The sequence below is a fragment of the Rattus norvegicus genome, chromosome 5 (assembly GCF_021556685.1).
Source record: "Rattus norvegicus strain SHRSP/BbbUtx chromosome 5, alternate assembly SHRSP_T2T, whole genome shotgun sequence".
In the NCBI taxonomy this organism is placed as follows: Eukaryota; Metazoa; Chordata; class Mammalia; order Rodentia; family Muridae; genus Rattus; species Rattus norvegicus.
The window spans coordinates 5,723,714-5,743,765 of NC_141538.1; the positions used below are offsets into that span (position 1 = coordinate 5,723,714).

General features: G+C 44.4%; 1 protein-coding gene across 1 annotated transcript in view; it reads right to left on the reverse strand.

The window, feature by feature from the left end:
- Positions 1-18,226, reverse strand: part of LOC148005599 (nidogen-2-like) — a 47,368-nt gene extending 29,142 nt beyond the window's left edge. Inside the window, exons 1-4 of the mRNA XM_087551466.1 lie at positions 17,942-18,226; positions 16,923-17,143; positions 6,121-6,380; positions 3,495-3,672 (exon numbers count right to left, since the gene is read on the reverse strand). Of these exons, the coding sequence (XP_087407592.1) occupies positions 6,182-6,380; positions 16,923-17,143; positions 17,942-18,166 (645 nt within the window). The 5' untranslated portion in view covers positions 18,167-18,226 and the 3' untranslated portion in view covers positions 3,495-3,672; positions 6,121-6,181. The remainder of the gene's footprint in view (positions 1-3,494; positions 3,673-6,120; positions 6,381-16,922; positions 17,144-17,941) is intronic.
- Positions 18,227-20,052: the final 1,826 nt, after the last annotated feature.

Below are 20,052 nucleotides of genomic sequence, written 5' to 3' on the forward strand. Positions count from 1 at the left end.
GTGCCCATTGGATCCAAAAGCAATGCTGGGTCCTTGAAATCCAGGACCTCTACTTCTCACACAGGTGGCCCCTGTTTCCCGGTAGGATGGCCAGTTAACAGGTGCTGGGTGTGGCAAAGGAGAAGCGTGATCAAAATCTGGAGACGTGGTGCCAACATCCACAAAGCTCGAATTAGCCTTGGATTTGAAAGACACATCAATACATTGATTCTGCTGTGGTCTTCCAGGGCCTCCCCTGGTTCAATTGGTGGGTATTCTACATCCTCTCCATTCTCCTTGTGATAATTGCAACTGTCCTCAGTACAGATCTCCAGGGCTGCAGCATGGTTGAAGGAGTGCTCCAGCGCTCAGGAGCAGGCTGTGGAATGGTCACCTCTGACCGCGACTGGCCAGACATTGTCCAGGGCCAGTCTACTGCTGATGTGAAAAGGCCACGCCCCAGGAATCCCCGGGTTGCTTAGTCTAAGAACAGAGGAAAGACTGGATTTTAACCAGTCCATTCACCCTCCTTCAGAATTCATATTGAAATCAAAAGACTTTAACGATCAAAGTCAAACTTTCCATGCTATGTCAAACAGAAGCAAAGCTTCTAAGTAACTGAGATAAATACTGTACAGGAACGTTGTTATAAGCTGCCTTTTGTCTGGCATTGTATATGGAACACTAAGCCATCAGGTTATATGTCTGCTCCAGAAGCCCAAATCAAATATTCTGTCAAAAACCTGGCTGTCTTGAGAGCAAACATAGAATGCAAGAATATTTTATGCTTTCTCGACGTGAATGAAAACTTAAATCGGACTCAAGCTTACTTAAGCTTAAAATTCCTAAAACACTTAAATAGTACTGATTTCTACAAGCCGTGCCTACACCAGTGCTTATCAGTCTTCACTGTGCTCTGCAAGATAGGGGTGGTAGCTGTGCTAGACCTTAGTGAGGAAAAAGTTGGTTTTGAGAGGTTAGCTAATCTTCAGATCATACAGCCAAAAGTTGGCAAAGCCACGGCAAGAATTTCATGGTAACATGAAACTTTGTCTTCCAAACATCTCTGTGTACTCTGATTCACATAGACTAATTTATTAATGACAGAGGATACATCTAGATAGATCTAGGATAGGTAGATCTATCAGTACTTTTTAATGACCAAGTCTAAAACAATTTTTGAGCAAAAGTTCAACATGAGTAAGATACAAATGTATTAATCAAAATGAGGCTCAGTATTTGGGAACAGGACTTCATTTTCTCTGTAGAGTAGACCATGAACCCCTCTTAGTTCCCAAGAATCTCTTTTCTCAGAGGAGTCCCACCAGCTAGTCCCAGCTATCCTGAAACTTAAGATCTTCTGCTGGGTTGTGGCACTACTCATGTCAGCTCAGTCACCTACTATCTCAGTGTCAATGGTACGCTTGCTGTGAAGAGGACAGCCATGTGTAAGGTGACTCCTAACCCTAAGAGAAAGCTCGGGTTCAGAAGGTTCTGGAAGGATGAAGGAATGCCCATTCAGAGCCTGCCCCACATGTAGCCCATATATATACACCCACCGAACTAGATAAGATGGATGAAACAAAGAAGTGCAGGCTGACAGGAACTAGATGTAGATCTCTCCTGAGAGACACAGCCAGAATATGGCAAATGCATAGGTGAATGCCAGCAGCAAACCACTGAACCAAGAACGGGACCACCCCATTGAAGGAATCAGAGAAAGGACTTAAAGAGCTTGAAGGGGCTTGAAACCCCATATGAACAACAATGCCAACCAACCAGAGCTTCAGGTGACTAAGTCACTACCCAAAGACTGACCCTGGGCTCCAACTGCATAGATAACAATGAATAGCCTAGTAAGGGCACCAGTGGAAGGGGAAGCCCTTCATCCTGCCAAGACTGAACCTCCAGTGAATGTGATTGTTGGGGGGAGAGTGGTAATGGGGGGAGGATGGGGAGGGGAACACCCATATAGAGTGGGAGGGGAAAAGTGTTAGGGGGATGTTGGCCTGGAAACCAGGAAAGGGAATAACAATTGAAATGTAAATAAAAAATACCCAATTTAATAAAGATGGAGAAAAAAATGACTTTGGAAAACGGGACCTAGCCAATGATATCAATCCTGTGTTTGCACAAAATACCAAAGCTCAAATTATCCCAGACTATGTAATTTACTCAAAAGTCAACAATCAAGAATAATAGGGAATGGCTAAAAAGAGGTATTAAGATCCACTGAATCATATAACGAGATCTTTGTTCACTGGGGCAAGTATTCATCATTCTAGTCTAGGTTTCTACTGCAATAATGAAGAGAGTTGAGGTTTTCTTCAGTTCTCTATCTCTCTCTCATTCTGTGCACTGTCCACTAGCCACTACCTGTACCCAAGTGTATTCATGATACTCTGCTGTATTGGCTGGATTTCGTCACCCTGATGCAGACCTGAGAAGAGATTGCCTCACACAGGCCTGAAGGCAAGTCTGGGGGAGGGGCGTTTTCTTGGTTAATGATTGGTGGCAGGAAGAGCAGTTCACTATGGGTGATACCACCCTAGGGTACCATCTCTGGTTGTGTAAGAAATCAGGCTGAGTAAGACAGAGGAACCAAGCCAATAATAATGTTCCTCCATGGCTTCTGCTCCAGTTCCTACCTCCCTCTAGGTTCCTGTCTTGCTTTAGTTCCTGCCTTGGCTCCCCTAATGCACCGTGTGACCCAGGACAGTAAACCAAATAAACCCTCTCCTCCCCAATCAGGTCAGTGTTCGTCCCTTCTCTGATTTGTTATATTCAATTGCTAAGGTTTCTTTTCATTTTTTTGAGACACAGTCTCATGTAGCTGATGATAACCTTGAGCTTCTATTCCTCCTGCCTGCACCTCCCAAACACTGGGATACCAGGTGTGATACTAAACCCTGTTTGTGTGGCACAAAGGTCAAAACTCTGGGCTTTGTGTCCGCAAGGCAATGTTCTACCAGCAGAGCTTCAACTCTTGCCCTCAGTTGGTGCTTATAGAAATTAGGGTTGCAAATAAAACACACCACAGAAGACAAAAATCCAGGCTGAAAAAAATGACTTAGCAGGGAAAGCCACTTACCTACAAGAGCTTAGAGCTATACCCAGAATCCACATGGTAGGGGGAGAGCACAAACTCTGACAAACTATCTCATTTTATTAAGTGTGAGGAACACCAAATTTGTCAATCACTCTGGTCATGTCTCACGCTGCTCCTTTCTGGCACACGCCTGACACCTCCCCACCAGCTGCCTCCAACCCCCAACTCCCACACAGTAATGTAGTTTTAAAAACTGAAACCAATCAGTAAGAAGAGACCCTGGAGCCCCAGCCCATCCCACAGCAGGGTATTGCAGCTGGGAAATCTCTTTTTTTTTTCTGGGGCTGGGGACCGAACCCAGGACCTTGCACTTCCTAGGTAAGCGCTCTACCACTGAGCCAAATCCCCAACCCCCCTCTTTTTTTTTAAAGATTTATTCATTTTATTATATATAAGTACACTGTACCTGTCTTCAGATACACCAGAAGAGGGCATCGATCTCTTTACAAATGGTTGTGAGCCACGTGTGGTTGCTGGGACTTGAACTCAGGACCTCTGGAAGAGTAGTCGGGTGCTCTTAATCACTGAGCCATCTCTCCAGCTCCTGGGAAACCTCTTGAGTTTGGAAGTGGACAGCTTCAAAGCTTCAAAGAGTAAGAAAATACAAATCATGCAAGAGTGGAGCTAAATAAATGCCTTCTAATGAGACATAAATCAATATCCTGGTGTTTGCCACAGCGCCTGGTGGGAATCTAAACAGTTAATTTACCCTCCACACTGAGGTCCTTTATGAATGCTCACAGATAGAATTTGTCTCCTAGAAAGAAAAACTGTATCACAAAACAGAACAGCCATGCTGGCCCCCCTGTGACTAATCCCTTCCCAGGAACTACTCTCTTCCCTACCTGAATATTCATATGTTTCAGAAGAGGCCTGCAAACATGAATAATGTATGACCCCTGTTGGAGGAAGAGATTCCAGGACTAGGAAAATGTTCTTCTCCTTGGAGGGGTACAGCAAAGCATCCAGAGGGAGCTAGGACCATGATCCTGAGCTACTTTAGTTTACAAATGTTGTCCTCAATGCTGGGCATGTGTGATGCAATGTTTCAACCCTTAAAACAACGATACTGACAGAAGCTGGAGGAAAGAAGCCTAGGAGACAGTGTTAAGTATGGAAACACTGAATGGGAGGAAAAGCCCACGCTGAAAGGGGAGGTAGCAGAGTTGTCACTCAGAGTAGTGGTAGGATAATTCTGACTTGCATTTTATGTTATTCCATTGTCTGTAGTTTGTCTCATTTTATTAAGCGTGAGGAACACCAAATTTGTCAATCACTCTGGTCATGTCTCATGCTGCTCCTTTCTGGCACACGCCTGTGTCTTAAAAATTGTAGTATTTCAAGCACTCAGCCCTCCTTCCAAGGGGCTCTAGGTACAACCTGGGGAGAGAGAGTCTTTAAGCTAGAGGGTAAGAGGTTAGAGGAGAAAGGATAGAGACCAACTGCTAAGTCTGTTCTAGAGTCTAGACTACACAGACTACGGTGAGATGGAGACCAAGACCCGGTACGGATCACAGAACAGGAGGGGACACTTGTATGTAGAACCCTTGGAAATAAGGCTGAGTGCCTGAAATACTATGATTTTTAAAGGCAAAACCCCTGGACACCAACAGAATCTGGGAAGGACCAAGCATCACAGAGTATTAGAATGAGAATTGGTACCTGCATAGCCATAAGAAGCTGCTGTGTGTGTGCATGTGTGTGCCCGTGTGTCTGTGCCTGTGTGTGTGTGCAAAAAGCATGTGAGGAGAAAGTTGTGTTTCCCTACTAGAGCCATAAAGGCCTTCATACACGTGCTCACACACACATGCATGCACATGTACGCATGCGCACGAGCGCCTACGCACACGCGCGCGCGCAAACACACACACACACACACACACACACACACACACACACAAACACTGTCATCCATTCACTCTGGTTCTTCACTGTCTCCTTTGATGCTTTCCAGAAATATCAAAATTGCAGGAGAGGGGCAGATTGAGCTGTAACCGGAGTGACTGATAAAATGAACCAAAATACAAACAACCAGATAACATGAAATCCAAGTAAGAAACACCCTATCTACTCTGCATAAGAGATCACCCCTGTATCCATACTTCAGAGCTGTATTGGCTATGGCTCGGCCATTTAACTCTGACATAAGCACCTTTCATAATTTCGGTAAGACTATTGGTAAAACTGGGAAGATAGTTATACTTACCACCTGTAAGTTGAGAGAGTTTTAATTAAGATAATATCTGCAAGGGTTTTATCACAATGCTCTGCAGATAAAGTGATCGGCAAATTTTTGCTCTGTCACTCTATCTGCCCATGATCTAGTTTGACTGAGAAGCAACTATGGGAAGCCACAAAGTAACTACTGTGGGCTAAGCTAGTATTGCAAAATACAAAGACAAAAGAGCCCACCTGAAGTCGATAGTCTCTTAGGAGCACCAACTGGACAGACACCTGCAGAATAGCCTATTGCAGCACTAGCAGAATAACCCACTGGGGAGACTAAGAAATGAATTTGTCTCTGGCAACGCTGTGGATAAACAAGTCAGCATGATTTCTAGTGATGGTGGCAAAAGAATCCTGAGACGACTAAAAGCCTCATCTACCTCCCCCCTCCATTATAGTATTCATAATTTAATCCTTAACAATACCTGTTTGAAAGACTGAATCATGATGCCTCCTCTCCAGAAAAGCGTCCACTGAGGCAGTCAGTTATGACTGGATATTTTTATGTAGCCCATTTATTGTAGAACAATATTTTTCACAGCAAGCCCCAGTAGTTCTGCAAAAACATATAATCACTGCTGGTTCTGGTTTCTATGCCTGACAGATAGTGCAGGAAAAAGAAAGAATCTTTTAAATATTGGACAGCCTGAAGCTCCAGAGGTCCAGCTTAGCTCTTGGTTTTCAACCAGCGCCTTTCTTAGAAGCCACCAAAGGTTATTATCAAATGGTTTCTGGCCACTAGAGATAGTGTCCCTCCTAAATGTCCTTCCAGTGCATAGCACAGTCACACACTCCACATTACTCACTGGTAGAGATTCTTCACCGACTGCTCACTGTTAGTCAGGCTGAAATACAGGGCTTTTCTCTTCACATCATCTGCTTCCCCTTGGCAGAATCCCACCTTAGCAGGAAGCTGCAGCTGGACACTGTAGGATTCTTTGGGGTGAGTTCCAAAAACTGAAGACCATTGGGAGGATAGAGAAAGAGGGCATAGGAATCACATTCATCGGATGCCAGAACAGCCTGGAAAGTGTTCAGCTGCAGACAAAAAGGAATTGCAGACACCCTTAAACAAAGAAATAAACAAAAGAAGAAAATCAGAACACAGGTAAGGTGTTCCAACAAGGGGGCAGAGGCCAGATCCTTTTTAGGATTTCCCCATGTTGGTTTTGAACATAATCTCCTTTAGAATCCCCTCTTCAAATTACAAATATAATTTTGTAAACCATGTGTTATTTTTTTAATCTTTTCTACCAATTTAGATCAATAGTTAAATAATGCATAAATGAAACACTGGTTTAAAATCTTTAGGATTGCAGGGAAGAGGATGAAGAAGAACTAACACTAAGGATATTTGAAAAAGCCATATGAAGGGCCAGAGAGATGGACAGTTAAGGGCACAGGCTGCCCTTCCAGAGGTCCTGGGTTCAATTCCCAGCACCTACTTGCCCATGGTAACTCACCCCTGCTTGTAACTTCAGTTCCAGGACTTCTGACAGCCTCACATAGACATAAAAGTAGGTAAAACGTCCACGAACATTAAAATACAAAAGCCATATGAAAAGCTACTTGCCAACTTACAACGAACGTTACAAGGTGGGTAATTCTCCTTCCATTGGCTACAAGTTCTCAAAAAGTCCAGAGCTAGATGTAGGACACCTTGCTCTCAAGTTGTTGGTCGAGGATGTCACAGAGATGATACCAGAGTTGTCAATTCTCATAACTCAGGGCTATCCATCAGAATGTGATGGTAAGATCCTATAGCTGATGACACCACACAAGTAGGTCAAAGAACTTGAAGAAATCACACAGACCTGCCTGCACAGTACTTAGCAGGAAGCTTCCACCCCTGCTAGCTACCCTTTATGATGCTAGAAGATGCTATGCAGACTATTCTCACTCCACTGTGACTACTCAGGGCTACATAACAAAAGCCCTGGCAAGATGTACTCATGGGTGCGCCATAAATGGCAGGAATGTAATGAGGATCACCAATCATTTTCTGGGTGGATTCAAGGTCTGCACTACAAGAGGAAACTTTTGCCTGGCATTGTAAATCTGGTCAGGAAACCATGGCAGAGAGGCTCATAAGCCCTGGGAGTGAACCATAACTACTATTTTCTTAAATGGATATATAGTATCAAACTATACCAGTTACAAGCTCATAGATTAACACAGCTCTCGGTTGTCATTGGGGGAGCATCTTCATACAGTGGATGGTAGTTAATACACATTCATAACTAGTCCGAGTATTGAGAATGAACTTTCTGTGGAGAGCTCAGCCACAGAAGCTCCCACCATATCAAGTTCCCTCAAGGCTCAGGGAATATTGGAAAGAAAAGAGGTGGAAAGAGTTTAAGAGCCAAGGTCAGGAGGAGTTGGATCAAAACAATGACATGTTCTCATGATATGGTCGTTGAACTCACAAACTCAGTGCACTTGGTGTCCAGCAGAAGAGCAAACCACTCAACATTCCAGCATGGATGTGGTAGGGCACTAAAGCCACTGCCTGCAGCTAAGAAGATTCTGTCACTTGAGAACTGCTAGGGGAGGGTTTTCTTTAGGGGTATGGTCCCTAGTGAGTGGACCATGCTGCATCCTTCGGCATCCACTATGTTGGTTTTCCAGTATGTATTTGGCTCCTGTTGGTTGTCTGGTTTGGCTTTGGCCTCCACTCACTAACACATCTGAATATTAATTCATCGGGGTTGGGTACCCGCTAAACCACATTATGTTTGATGCTGCAGTCAGGACAGAGCCAAAAAACTATGCCCCAAGAGCCTGAATTATAGGAGAGAGAAACAGCCAGGACTGGAATTTTAGGAGAGTGACTGGGGACAGGCATGGTGGCAGAGGCCACAGAAAAAGGAGAGTGTCCAGGACATCAGAGTGGGGTAGGGTAGCATCACAGTGGCAGCCAATGAATGAAGATAAACACTGTGGGAGCCAAAGCAGACCTAGATGAGAGTTGGAGTCTGAATTAACACCAGGGTGACTGTGGAATTACTCCCTGATATTTCATTTACAGAGTTTCAAAGGGACCTTTTCTGCCATTACCACCTTCTTCCACCAAAGAATTAGTTAAGGGATGCTCCACTGGCTTAGACGCTGTAGTTGGCTTCTCTCACTAGATCATATATGTTTTACAATTTAGTAGGGAACTGGGGAGACATTTCTCTTACAAATACTCGCTTTATAAAGAAGGTGGATGATAAGAAGGAAAAGAAATCACTTATTGGTATCATTACCTCTTCATTTTGCTAAACAAGACAAACTGACACAGCAAGAACCTCAAAACTGAATACAAGGAACGAATGTGTCCTTGTGCTTTGTTCTGCCTTGTTCTAGAACATCTCAAATGTTACTTTTACCTTTCTGACACGTAATGCTAAAGTACAGCTTTGAGGTTTGGGTAATAAGACAAAGAAATGCAGATATTAATATGGTTTCAAGAAAAAAATCTGTATTCTCTAAATGGAAGAGTCTGCTTACCTTCCTTGTTTTTCAAAAAAAATTCATGAATTCAGTCCCCACATTCTACATTTGTTGCAGCTGTAGTCCTCAAGTATGTCATCTGCGGGGCTATACCCTCCCCAGAAAGGTCAAAACCTCTAAGTTTCCAACTCAGGTACATACTCAGGTACATGAAGAATATGCGTCATCCATCATCAGCCAGGGTAGGGCCAGAGGCTGTGAAAGCTTTATTTCAGTCACAACAAAGTTCAAGTAGGAGATAAAAAGCCGAACTAATAATCCCATCCTTAAATAACCAACTGTGGAGGCTCCAGGTATGGAGGCCACAATCAACTTCACAAGATAAGGGAGAACCAAGGTTCTAAATTTACAGAAATTCCATATGATAAGGGCTGTCTACATGTGGAGATCAGAAGGCAGTGAGGAGGAGGTCTGGGAAGAAGTGAGGAGGCTGTGATGGGAGAGCCTGACTTTTAATCTGGAGATCTGTACATGTAGTGCCTTATTTGCTCTATGTCTTTTCTGTGTCACCTTTTGGCGAAGCACTCACTTCAGATGGCAAGTTTTTAATTTCCTTATCCCCACTAAAAGAGGCAAATAACAGAGGAGAAAGCAACAAAAACTTCCTTTTAATATAATTTATGATCCCAAAGTACATTCCGGAAGAGTTGAGCTGCTTGAAATCTGCCACACATGAACCCCTTGTCAGGGCTACAGACTTCCACACAGAATCACTAAAAGGCCACTTCATAGGCTCTGAAGAGCCCCTCCTTAGAGGCACCCTCTGTCTGACTCTTTTCCAAAGGGAAAGGCCCTCACATTCCCAGAGATAAGTTTTCCAAGAGTCCTCCACACTGGTTCTGAAAGTAAGCCCTCAGTTGCACTGCCAAAACCTGTACAAGAGTCATGGTCTCCCAACCTCCCCAAAGAGAAAGAGAGAGTGCCAGCTAGGAGAGGAGCTCTCCACAGGGTGGGGAGCAGTACAAAGAGGATCAGGTCAGAGTTGCCCAGCTGCAAGGTCTCCAGTTTCCTGTTCAGACAGAAAACCAGAAGGCTTCTCAAACATACCATCCAACAAGGGTAAAACATCAACCAGCAGAATGACATCTTTACAACGTGGGATTTGTCTATTCAGCCTTACCAAAATGATAACAAAATAAGAAATGAGGTGCTTCCTTCCTGGGGGACAAAGTTCAATGCTCAGTCTTCTTTAAGGACACATTCTCTGGAGGTGTAAGGCCACTGATTCTGGCCTCCGATGTTTGGTGTGAACACCAACCACCACTTTGTATGTTACTTTTTCCCCATTCCCATGGGAACACTGATGTGCTTGGGGTATTCCAAATTCACCCCTGTCCTGCAGAGTTAAGAGAATGCCTAATGCTTTCACGATGGCATAGTGTATCCTCCTTCATATGTACTCTTCAAGGACACCTAAGCAGTTTTCTTCAACCCATTTTCATATATCTAGTTATTCTCTATCCTCTCTGTCTTCACTGACATGTGGTAAATTACACATGTACCATTTCTGTGGACTCTAGCTTCATAAATTAAAAGCTACAGCTAAATTCAAAGTTCTTGATCAACAACTGTCACCTCTGCACCAACTCAACACCCACCATTCCATTTTAAAGCATCCAGGGACCAGCTGTGATGCATACTATTAGCTGTCAATCTGACGCTATCTACAACCAACCAGGAAATAGTCACCAGGCATGTCTCTGATAAAGTATCTTGATTAGATTAATTAAGGAGGGAAGACCCACCCTAAATATAGACACCACCATTCCCTGGGCTGAGGCTTGCACTGCATACAAAGAAGAAAGAAAGCTTAGAAACAACACCCATCTTTCTCTGCTTCCTGGCTACAGATACAATGTTTCCATCCTTTTGTGAAGCAACTTCCACCCTCCCATTCCTCTCCCAGGATGCAGCCCAGACTAGGGCAAGCTCTCCTATCATTCACACTCAGTTCCCATTCCTGTGGTCCTTCCAACCCAAATGAAATTCCTAATCAACAAAAACCTTCGACATACATTCTAACTCAGTTCTAGATAACACCCTCTTCCCCAGTGAGAACACAACAGCCTTCCCCTGACACCAAAAACACACAGAGCAACAACCACAACCACAACAACAACAAAAAACGGTACCCATCCTTACTCAGATCTTCTAGCCATAACCTCTTTGCTCTATGAAGTGACAGTTTAAGAAATCTCAGATTAACTAAATGAACAAACACTTTATTTGGTCATTTTTGTAATGCAGTTGCACCATGCCATTCTTGCATGCCGGGTAGAACACTCTGTCACACCCAATGTGAACATCCTGGAGGGAATGAAGAGAGCAGAAACATTTCACACTGTAAAGATGTTATTCCTCTGATGTCATTTCCAGTGACTAATATTAATATTACTATACCAGATGTAAGAAAACTATGTAGAGATCACAGAATCTTCCAGGCAAAGGAGATTGGTGTGTGCCAAAATCTACCTCAAAAATAAAAAAAAAAAAATCTATCAAAGCAAGAGTTCAATCCCAGGATCTTCAAAATATTCAGAAGAGCCTTCCACAGGAGTAATTGAAAACACATCTTGTGCTCAAAACCTCAGCAAATGGAACAAGTCCTGAAGCCCATTTAGCCTATGGCAATATCTGAAGAACAATATGGATGTTTGGAAAAGTTAAAAAACAAGAAAGCTACAGAATTTTCCCCACCAAATTCCCCTAGAAAAAGATAAGAAAAACAAAGGGGAAAAAAGCCAAAACAGTAATTTGGAAAACCCTCCATTTAAAAAGTACTTATAAAGAAGTCCACAGAAGGCTCGAAAGGTAAATAAATCCATTGCCTTGAAATCCAAGTTCAGTTTCAGGAACCCATGTAAAAGGAGAGAACTGGTACTGGGAGGATCTCCTCCCAATCTCTGCATGTGCACCCCGCTACGTGCACACATAAGTCATACAAAACCACATACCATATATGTCCTACACACATACCATACACACACCCCACATATATATCATGCACACACAAGTGGCCTCAATGCAGTATTCACATACCATACAAACACCACATACTCACACACGACATGCACATACCATATGCATATAAACACACCATACAGACACACACAAGCACAAACATCATGCACATACACCCATCATACACACATACCATACACAGACACACACATCACACACACACATATTCATACACATATACAAGCACACACATCATGCACATACACACATCATACACATAAACCATACACAGACACACACATCACACACAAACATATACAAACACACACATAATGCACAAATGCAGACATACATACACATCATGAACAAGCAGACACACAATTTCATATACAGCATAAACATAGATTATTTACATACACACACCCCATACATAGACATACATATTCACATGTAGCATGTAAACATATACTTACACATACATGCACACACAGAGAGAGAATAAAATGAAATAAAACAACCAAGTCCTTACATAAAGGAGTTCTACCACAAGATCGTTACATGGCAGGAACAACACATCACCTTGGTTAATTCTCATGACAACCCTAAAAAGTCAGCACTACCATGTCAATCTACAGCTTAGAAAATGAAGACTGAGGGCTTGTGTTTTCCAAGACCACTGCTGCAAGTGTTTTCTGCCTTGTTCCTGACTTCATAAGTACCTGGAAGGTGTAATGAAAGAATTACTGTGCCTATGGGTGTTGCTCATTCATGAAGGACTTACTTAGCTAACCTTCGTGAGGACTTGTGTTCAAGTCCCAGAACTGCAAAATTGAAGGAAGAGCTGGGAATATGGTTCAGTGTGAGGAGTTGCTATTCAAGCATAAGCACCTGAGTTTGATCCCTAGAATACACACTGAACAAAAACAGTCATGGTGTCTGTCAGTCCCAGATCTGTAGTCCCATAAGAAGGAAGGCAACTCCGAGAGCCTCGTCACCCAGCAATCAATCCTGGCTTAGCTGCTGAGTACTGGGTCAGAGGGAGGTGTGCCTGAAAATGATTTGAAAGGGAGCTGGATAGAGTGCTCAGCAGGTTAAAGGCACTTACCTCAGATGCCTGATGACCAGAGCTCAATTCCCAGACCCCATCAAGGGGGATTAGCAGAGAGCTGACTCTGAAGTTGTGCTGTGACTACCACAGTGTCAAAGAATGCACACGTACACAGAACAAATAAATAATTTTTAAAAGGTGGATAGTGCCTAAGGAATGACACTCAAAGTTCTTCTCTGATCTGCACACACATGTGTCTCCACACAAATGTGAGCCATGCATGAATGTCTGTGTGTGCCTGCACATGCGCACACATGCGCAGGCACACACAGAGACACAGGTACCGCATGCACGGACACCAAAAGGAAACTGTCAAAGACTGTTTCTAATGAAATGTTGCTAATGAAATGAGAATCCTAAGTAGTAAACTCATCTCTCTAGGGCTGTAACCTTCATGTCAAATAAACAGTAAAACACTTGGGACCCACCGCAGCCTCAAGACCCCGGAGCCTCAGTGCAAATGCTTCTTGCTCTAATTTTTGTTTGTTTGTTGTTTGTTTTTTCTGTTGCAAGAGGCTAGCTAATTCAGCTGAATTTTCCTTGGGAGCAGCAGAACAGTAATTTCATAGTGAGGTTATCATCAGAAGCATCCTTCACAGCAACTTCACTCCAGTTCACTTCCTTTGAATATGGCTCCTAGAACTGTCCTAGCACCAAAGCCACAATGAACACTAAAACGCTAACCTTATTTATTAGATGTCTTCAGAAAAAGTGCAACGATTGTTACTGTAACTACTTATATGATTCGTATACAGAAAATGGGTCTTGCATGAAAAGTGTAAGAAAGGGGAAAGTATGTCTTCTAAGGTGACTTTGCCTCACTTAAGGCAGATTTGGAAATTATTTTCTCTTCTGTGATATAAACAGTTATTACTGTACTTATCCTGTGGGACTGTGTCGAGAAGACAGTATAAAACACTCCTGCAAGAAGGTAAGGAGAGGGGAGCAGAGGGATGGCTCCCTGGTTGAGATCATTGGCTCTTCTTCCAGAGGACCCATGTTCATTTCCCAGCACTCACAGGACAGCTCACAACTGTAGGTAATCCGGTCCAGGGTATTCCATGGGCACTGTATGCAACGGTGTGTAGGCATATGACCCATGTGCATAAACACAATTTTAAAAATTTAAAGAGAAGTCTGATAGTGTGAACAAATAGACTATTTAACAGTTGTCTAAGTAGTTTGCCCTTCGACCCTTACTAACTAAGGTCACCAGAAAGACTATGGCTCAGCTAGTAGAGTGCCTGGTCAGCCTGTACTCTCGGTTCAGTTCCCATCAAATGGGTAGGGTGTGATGCTGCACACCCACTATCTCAGCACAGGTCAGTCAGGTCAAAAGGATCAGAGATTCAAGATCATCCTCCATTATGAGGTTTGAAGCCAACCTGAGATGCATGGGGGGGGGATCAAAAGCAAAACAAAAGGAGCAACATAAACGTCAGACTCCCCACTTCAAATCGTTCAAGGCTGCCTACTTCCAGGAACCAATTGCAGTCCTCAGAGGGGACAACATCTCTACCCTTGAGTGCTCCTGCATCAGATCCCAGAACCCTGCTCTTCTGAAAGACACTGTGCCTGCCATGCCCCTTGTACATTAACCTCCAGCGCACAGGCTGATACATGCTTTGCCTTCTATCCTGGAGAAATTGCTTGCTCACTGAAACCTACCCAAATGGAATCCCTGAATCAAGATGGGTTAGGAGGAAGCTCTAGCTGGAGAGTCTACCATATTACCACAACAAAAGGTTATCAATAGTGTTCCTACTAAATGTAAGAGAGGCCATTCAGAGTAAGAGCATTCCGCTTAGAGTCTATGTCTATTTCAGTGCCGATATAAGGAAAATGTGTAAAAGTAGTTTCTGAATTAACAAATATCGACTATGTTCAGATAGAGATTATATATGATATATATGACTCTCTGCATATATAACCCTAACCCTAACCCATTACTCCTAACCCTACCCCTGTGACATAGATTTTTTTAACATTACAAGAGAAGCTGGGAAGGCAGCACACCCTATGAAGTGCTTGCTGTGCGTGCATGAAGTCCTGATTTGAATGGCAGCACCCAGATCAAAAGCAGGTCGTGGCAGCACATTTGTAATCTCTGCTCTGGAGAGAAAAACAAGCAGATCCCTAGGGCTCACTGGCCAGCAAGCCTAGCCTAACTGGGGAGCCCCAGGTCCCAGAGAGACCCTGAGTAGAAAGACAAGATGGCTCCCAAACAAAGACATTTAAAGTTGACCTCTGGTTCACACATGCATATGCACACATGAGCATGCACACCCACACTCTCACTCATAAATTAAAAAATTTAAAAAAGACTGTAAGAAAATATAAATATTAGAATTGGCGACCTAGTTGCTTGTATTAGAAAAGTCTATTTTTTTCCACTATAAGCTTGTTATACATGATATTGGATAAACGTTTTAAAAAGAATGTATGAATGAATGACTGAGTGAATGAAACTTAACAGTGGGGACTGTCTTCTCTAGCCCTCTAGCTGGCTGGCCTGTGCCAAGGAGGCAGTGTTTGAGTTGAAGGTATTCTGTTGAACTGTAATTGAGATGTCAAACCAAAGGCATTACAAGGCTAGTCAGTAAACAAACCTGGATGTTAGCCTGTCAAGTAAGAAACTGAAACTTCAAACAATTTCTCCATCTCTGCTAGTGCAGGCTTTAGGAAAACATGTCTCTTCCTTTAAGTTCACAGAACAAACAGGAACAATGGGCAAGCTCTTAGGGAAGACATCACTTCTGTAGCTCAGAGGCACTAGGGGAGTTAAAGCAAACACAGATTTGCTCCAGGTCTATGGCATTTTACACCCAGGTGGAATTTCACAAGAGGACTCTGTCTCTACCTACACCAGGAATGAGGCCATTTACCCTCACCCACCCATACCTGCTTCACATGTTGCCAAGACCAAAGTCAGAGCAGAGTTGGTGTTTTCTCCAGGGAGACTGCAAAGCAGGCTCTTGCAGACAGAAGTATGTAAACTGTTACAAAGGCAATGTGGAGAAAGCTACAAGGAACTTACTAAGAAGTTCATGGCATGCTTGCTCACTCTCCTGTGATGTCAGCTAAGGCTGTGCAGTGTTTTGACACTTTAAAAAGTGTTGGCTTTGAAGAGGTGGCTCAACACCTAGTAGTCCTTTCAGCATGCTAGCTCAAATCTCTGTATCCATTGTCAGTCAAGCAGTTCACAACTGCCTGTATGTAACAACTCCAGCTTCAGGGGGCCCAAGCCCTCTTCTGGCCCTACCAACACAAGCAGACACAGAGAAAGACAAACACACACACACACACACACACACACACACACACACACACACACACGAATAAAATAAAAACCTTATAAAGCGTTTTATAGTATTGATTATAGTAAAAACGTCATGGGAGCAACGTTAATGACCACTAGGAAGGGTGAGATTTTATACGGTTGTAAGAAATGTTACAGAAATACACTGACCAGAGCATACTAAATAGAAGAACTAGCAAGTGAAATAGTAATATGGGCACTGTGGACCCACTGTTGTCAACAGCAACAATATTAAAGAAATAACTAGAAATGTACACACGAACCTACGGGTTATTTTTGGTTTCTCCAGACAGGGTTTCTCTGTATTTTGTCCTGGAACTCACTTTGTAGACCAGGCTCGCCTAGAACTCACAGAGATCTGTTTGCCTCTCTGACTCTGCTGGGATTGAAGGTAAGTGACACCACACCCAGCTCATACAAAAAAAAAAAAAAAAAAAAAAAGTTGTTCCTTTTTAAATTTCCCAAATTTTTAATTTTTTTGATGAATATATCATTAGAAATATTTGTGTACTTATAGGTGATTCCAGAAAAAAGAAAAAAAAACCTGTAAAGTGCCTTAAGTTCCGTCAGAGTCTTTGGTATCTGCACCTTAGTCCCTCATTTTACTAAGCAATTTTCTTAGTGTTGAGGAGCGGAATCAAGAGAATGCCTCTTAGCCAATGTCTTAGTTTCCAGTTCAAGCCCAACCCTTCTGTTTATTCAGCTGCAGGGTAACCCTGGCTTACCTCTCCAGACCATGCAGCCCCAAGCCTGTCCTCCTCCTAGGCGCCCACTTGCTCCCAGGTGGCCAGGAAGAAGTGGGTAGGGGGAAGCTGGACCTGGTCAGCGGGAAGCCTGTGCACAGGTAGCAAGCAGCCAGACTCAGCACATCCCAGGATGTGTCCTCCATACAGGATCCGGCCACTGCTGTGACTCGAGTGGCTGTCAGCCAGGAATGGGGCGATGGCTGGGAAGTCAGTAGGAAAATCATCAATGACATATTAAGTCTCCCTGGGTAAGTCCTGGGTGGAGATGATGCCATTGGTGCCCACCTACAATAAGACCACAGGGCGGTGAGACAGTTCAGCAGGTAAGGGCACTCTGCTGTCAAACCTGACGACTTGAGTTTTAGGACCAGACAGAGGGTGGGATAAAAAAAAAAAAATAAAACTGGTTGTTCTTTGCTCTTCACACGCATGAGGTGGCACGTGAATCCCGCCCCACATAAACATTTTTAAAGGGCAAAACGGTGGTCGCTCAAACTGGTGGTGGGCAACCACCAGTCGAATGCACCTACGGTCCGAGTTCTACTCGAGTCAAGAAGACTCCCTCCTCTTTGCAGGTTGAGACACATCCAGGGAAACAAACTCAACTTTGGCGACAGTGCTCTAGTGCACTGCGACCCACAGGTGCGGCCACTCTTGAACCCGCTCATCTTTCTCCACCACTGCACACCTTGGGCGCCGTGTCCTTAATTAGATTGCTATGCCTGCGTGCACAGCCTCCCACCGCCCCTAAACGCAAACCGCACTAGCAGCCTCAACTTCATCTTCCTGCCTGGGAAGTCGAAGTAGAGGGGGACGGTTCCAGCTCTCCCTTGAAATGATCCTTATTCCTCCACAGTAGGGATCAAGAAGCTGCAGTGCCACTGCTAAGCCCGGTCCCCAGTGGCGATGACAGTTAAACATTGAGGTTAGTTGCTCCACACCCTGGGAAGAAACTACAACCCCACACCAAGCCACACACCTCTGGGAGCTGAACTTACATAGAGGTTGCTGAACTGGTCACTGTAGAAGCATAGAGGTACTGCTAGCTTCACAGCCGGGGAGCTTCCAACGTCGCCCTCCTGTGGCAGCCGATCTCCCCACAACTCCCCGTAAGGAAAGAGCTCCACAGGACGCAGAGCCCCGGCTCGTGACAGCAGCACCAGCACCAGGAGCAGCGATAGGCGGTGATGGCGCCTGGCTGTGAGGTCCCAAGACATGCTCATTCCTCCCTGGCTCTGCCCTCCACACTTCGAGTCTCTGCAGGCCACTGTGCCCGCCAGATGCCCACTCGGACCTTTGGTCCGAAATGCGGGCCCAAACACTGCGCTGATTGGCTACAGCTCTCAGCCACTGACCAATCAGCGACTCTGAGAAAGTATGCCAGTGGCCACTACAACTGGTTCTCCTTAGGTTTCCTAAGACTGCTGTAGTTTGGTGGAGCAGCCAGCCTGGGAAGGTGAGACTGTTGGCCGGATCTGGTCTGGGCTGTCCCAAGTACTCCTGGGCTACCCACGACTCTCCAGTATGGGTAATGACGCTGCAGGAGGTGACCTCCTGGGCTGGAGTGACACTCGGTGCTCGGGCAGCTGTAGGCTGTAAGCGACTGTGCGCTCTAGGTTGGCAGAGCAAGAGAGGGTAATGAGATTACACACTGGAGTTTTCTCCCTGCCCTGGCTTCCCAGGTACCCCTCTCGCAAGAGGCCAGGCCTTCCGATAAAGATTCAAAGAAGCTTTGTCTCTATCTGGGGACTGCTCCGCCCCACCCACATTTCCTGCTGAGAAGCATGCCTTTGTGAAAGGCTGACTCCCAAGTTCTATCCCTAATCACTGGCTAACCTTTGGGAGGACACTGACACCCTCTGAAATGTCCTCCCCAGCTGTTTACCTTCCCTGGGGCAAACCACCCCAGCACGGACTGTGAATCCCACTTTGTGTGACACCATTCAATTGGAGCCTGGAGTGAAGCTGCCTGGCGCCAGGGCGGGACAACTGAGTGTTTTCTCCCAAAGTAAAGGAACTGCCCTAGCAGGAGGCCACAGAGTCCATAACCCCAGCTGCCCTGTAGGGCTGGAAACCTCACAACCTGGAAAGCAGCTGCACCTGTGTTGGGGAACCCCCTCCACCATAAACATCCCCTCTGCTCTAAGCCTCGGGAGCCGGATGAGATTTTATTACCATTTTATTATCAGGAGCATGAAATTTCCCACATACAGCCAGTTTTCTCTCAGCTAGGCCCACCCCCCACGGGCTCCTTAGAAGCACAGGTAGTTTTTAAAAAAGCCTTAGACATACTTTAAAGGACTCCCAAAACCAGCTTTCTCGTTGTGTTTTTCCCAGCCATGTAATTCTTAATTATTTATATATTATTTGATATATTTTTTATTATTTGGCCCCAAGGGGCCAAATACTAAAATCCTTGAAGATACCAGACTGACAGACTCCGAATCAACACAACAGAAAAGGCCCAGAGCAGTTTGTCCCTGCAAGCTGGAGAGAGCTATGTTTTCTCCCTCAGAAAACAAACTGAAGCTTGCACTTTTTTTTTCCTCATTTGCTCCCCTGTGACCAAGTATTTACATTTTGCTGAGGACAAAATGGTGTCTCAGAGGCAGGAGGCGATTTGACTTGTCCAAATTATTTACTCTTATTTACTCTTATTTATTTAACCTTATTTACTCTTCCACCCACCTTACATTCTGCCTCTGGCTCAACATTTCTCCTCTGGCTCAGCATCCCTCCATTCAGCAGAACAATAGCTCTAACATTGACTGGAGGTCTAGCCTACAAATTAGAGGCAAACCAAAATCAAAGATGGAATCCCCACAGCTTGATTTCCTAGTGTTCTCTTTCTTGTATAAAAGCCCATCCTCCCATGCACTCCTACTCTCCAACAACCCACCCCTGCCAACCTGAGAAGGGTAGGCTAGCTTGTGAACTCTGACCAACAGAATGGGGCCATAGTGATCAGAATTCACTTCAATGGCCTTTCTGTCTTGCCAGTCAACACCATATCTCCACTGGTTCTGAGGAAGCTATATACTCCCTTAGGAGGGCAACACATAGTAAAGAACTCCAGAGAGCCTCTGGTCACCAGCCAGCAAGAACCAAA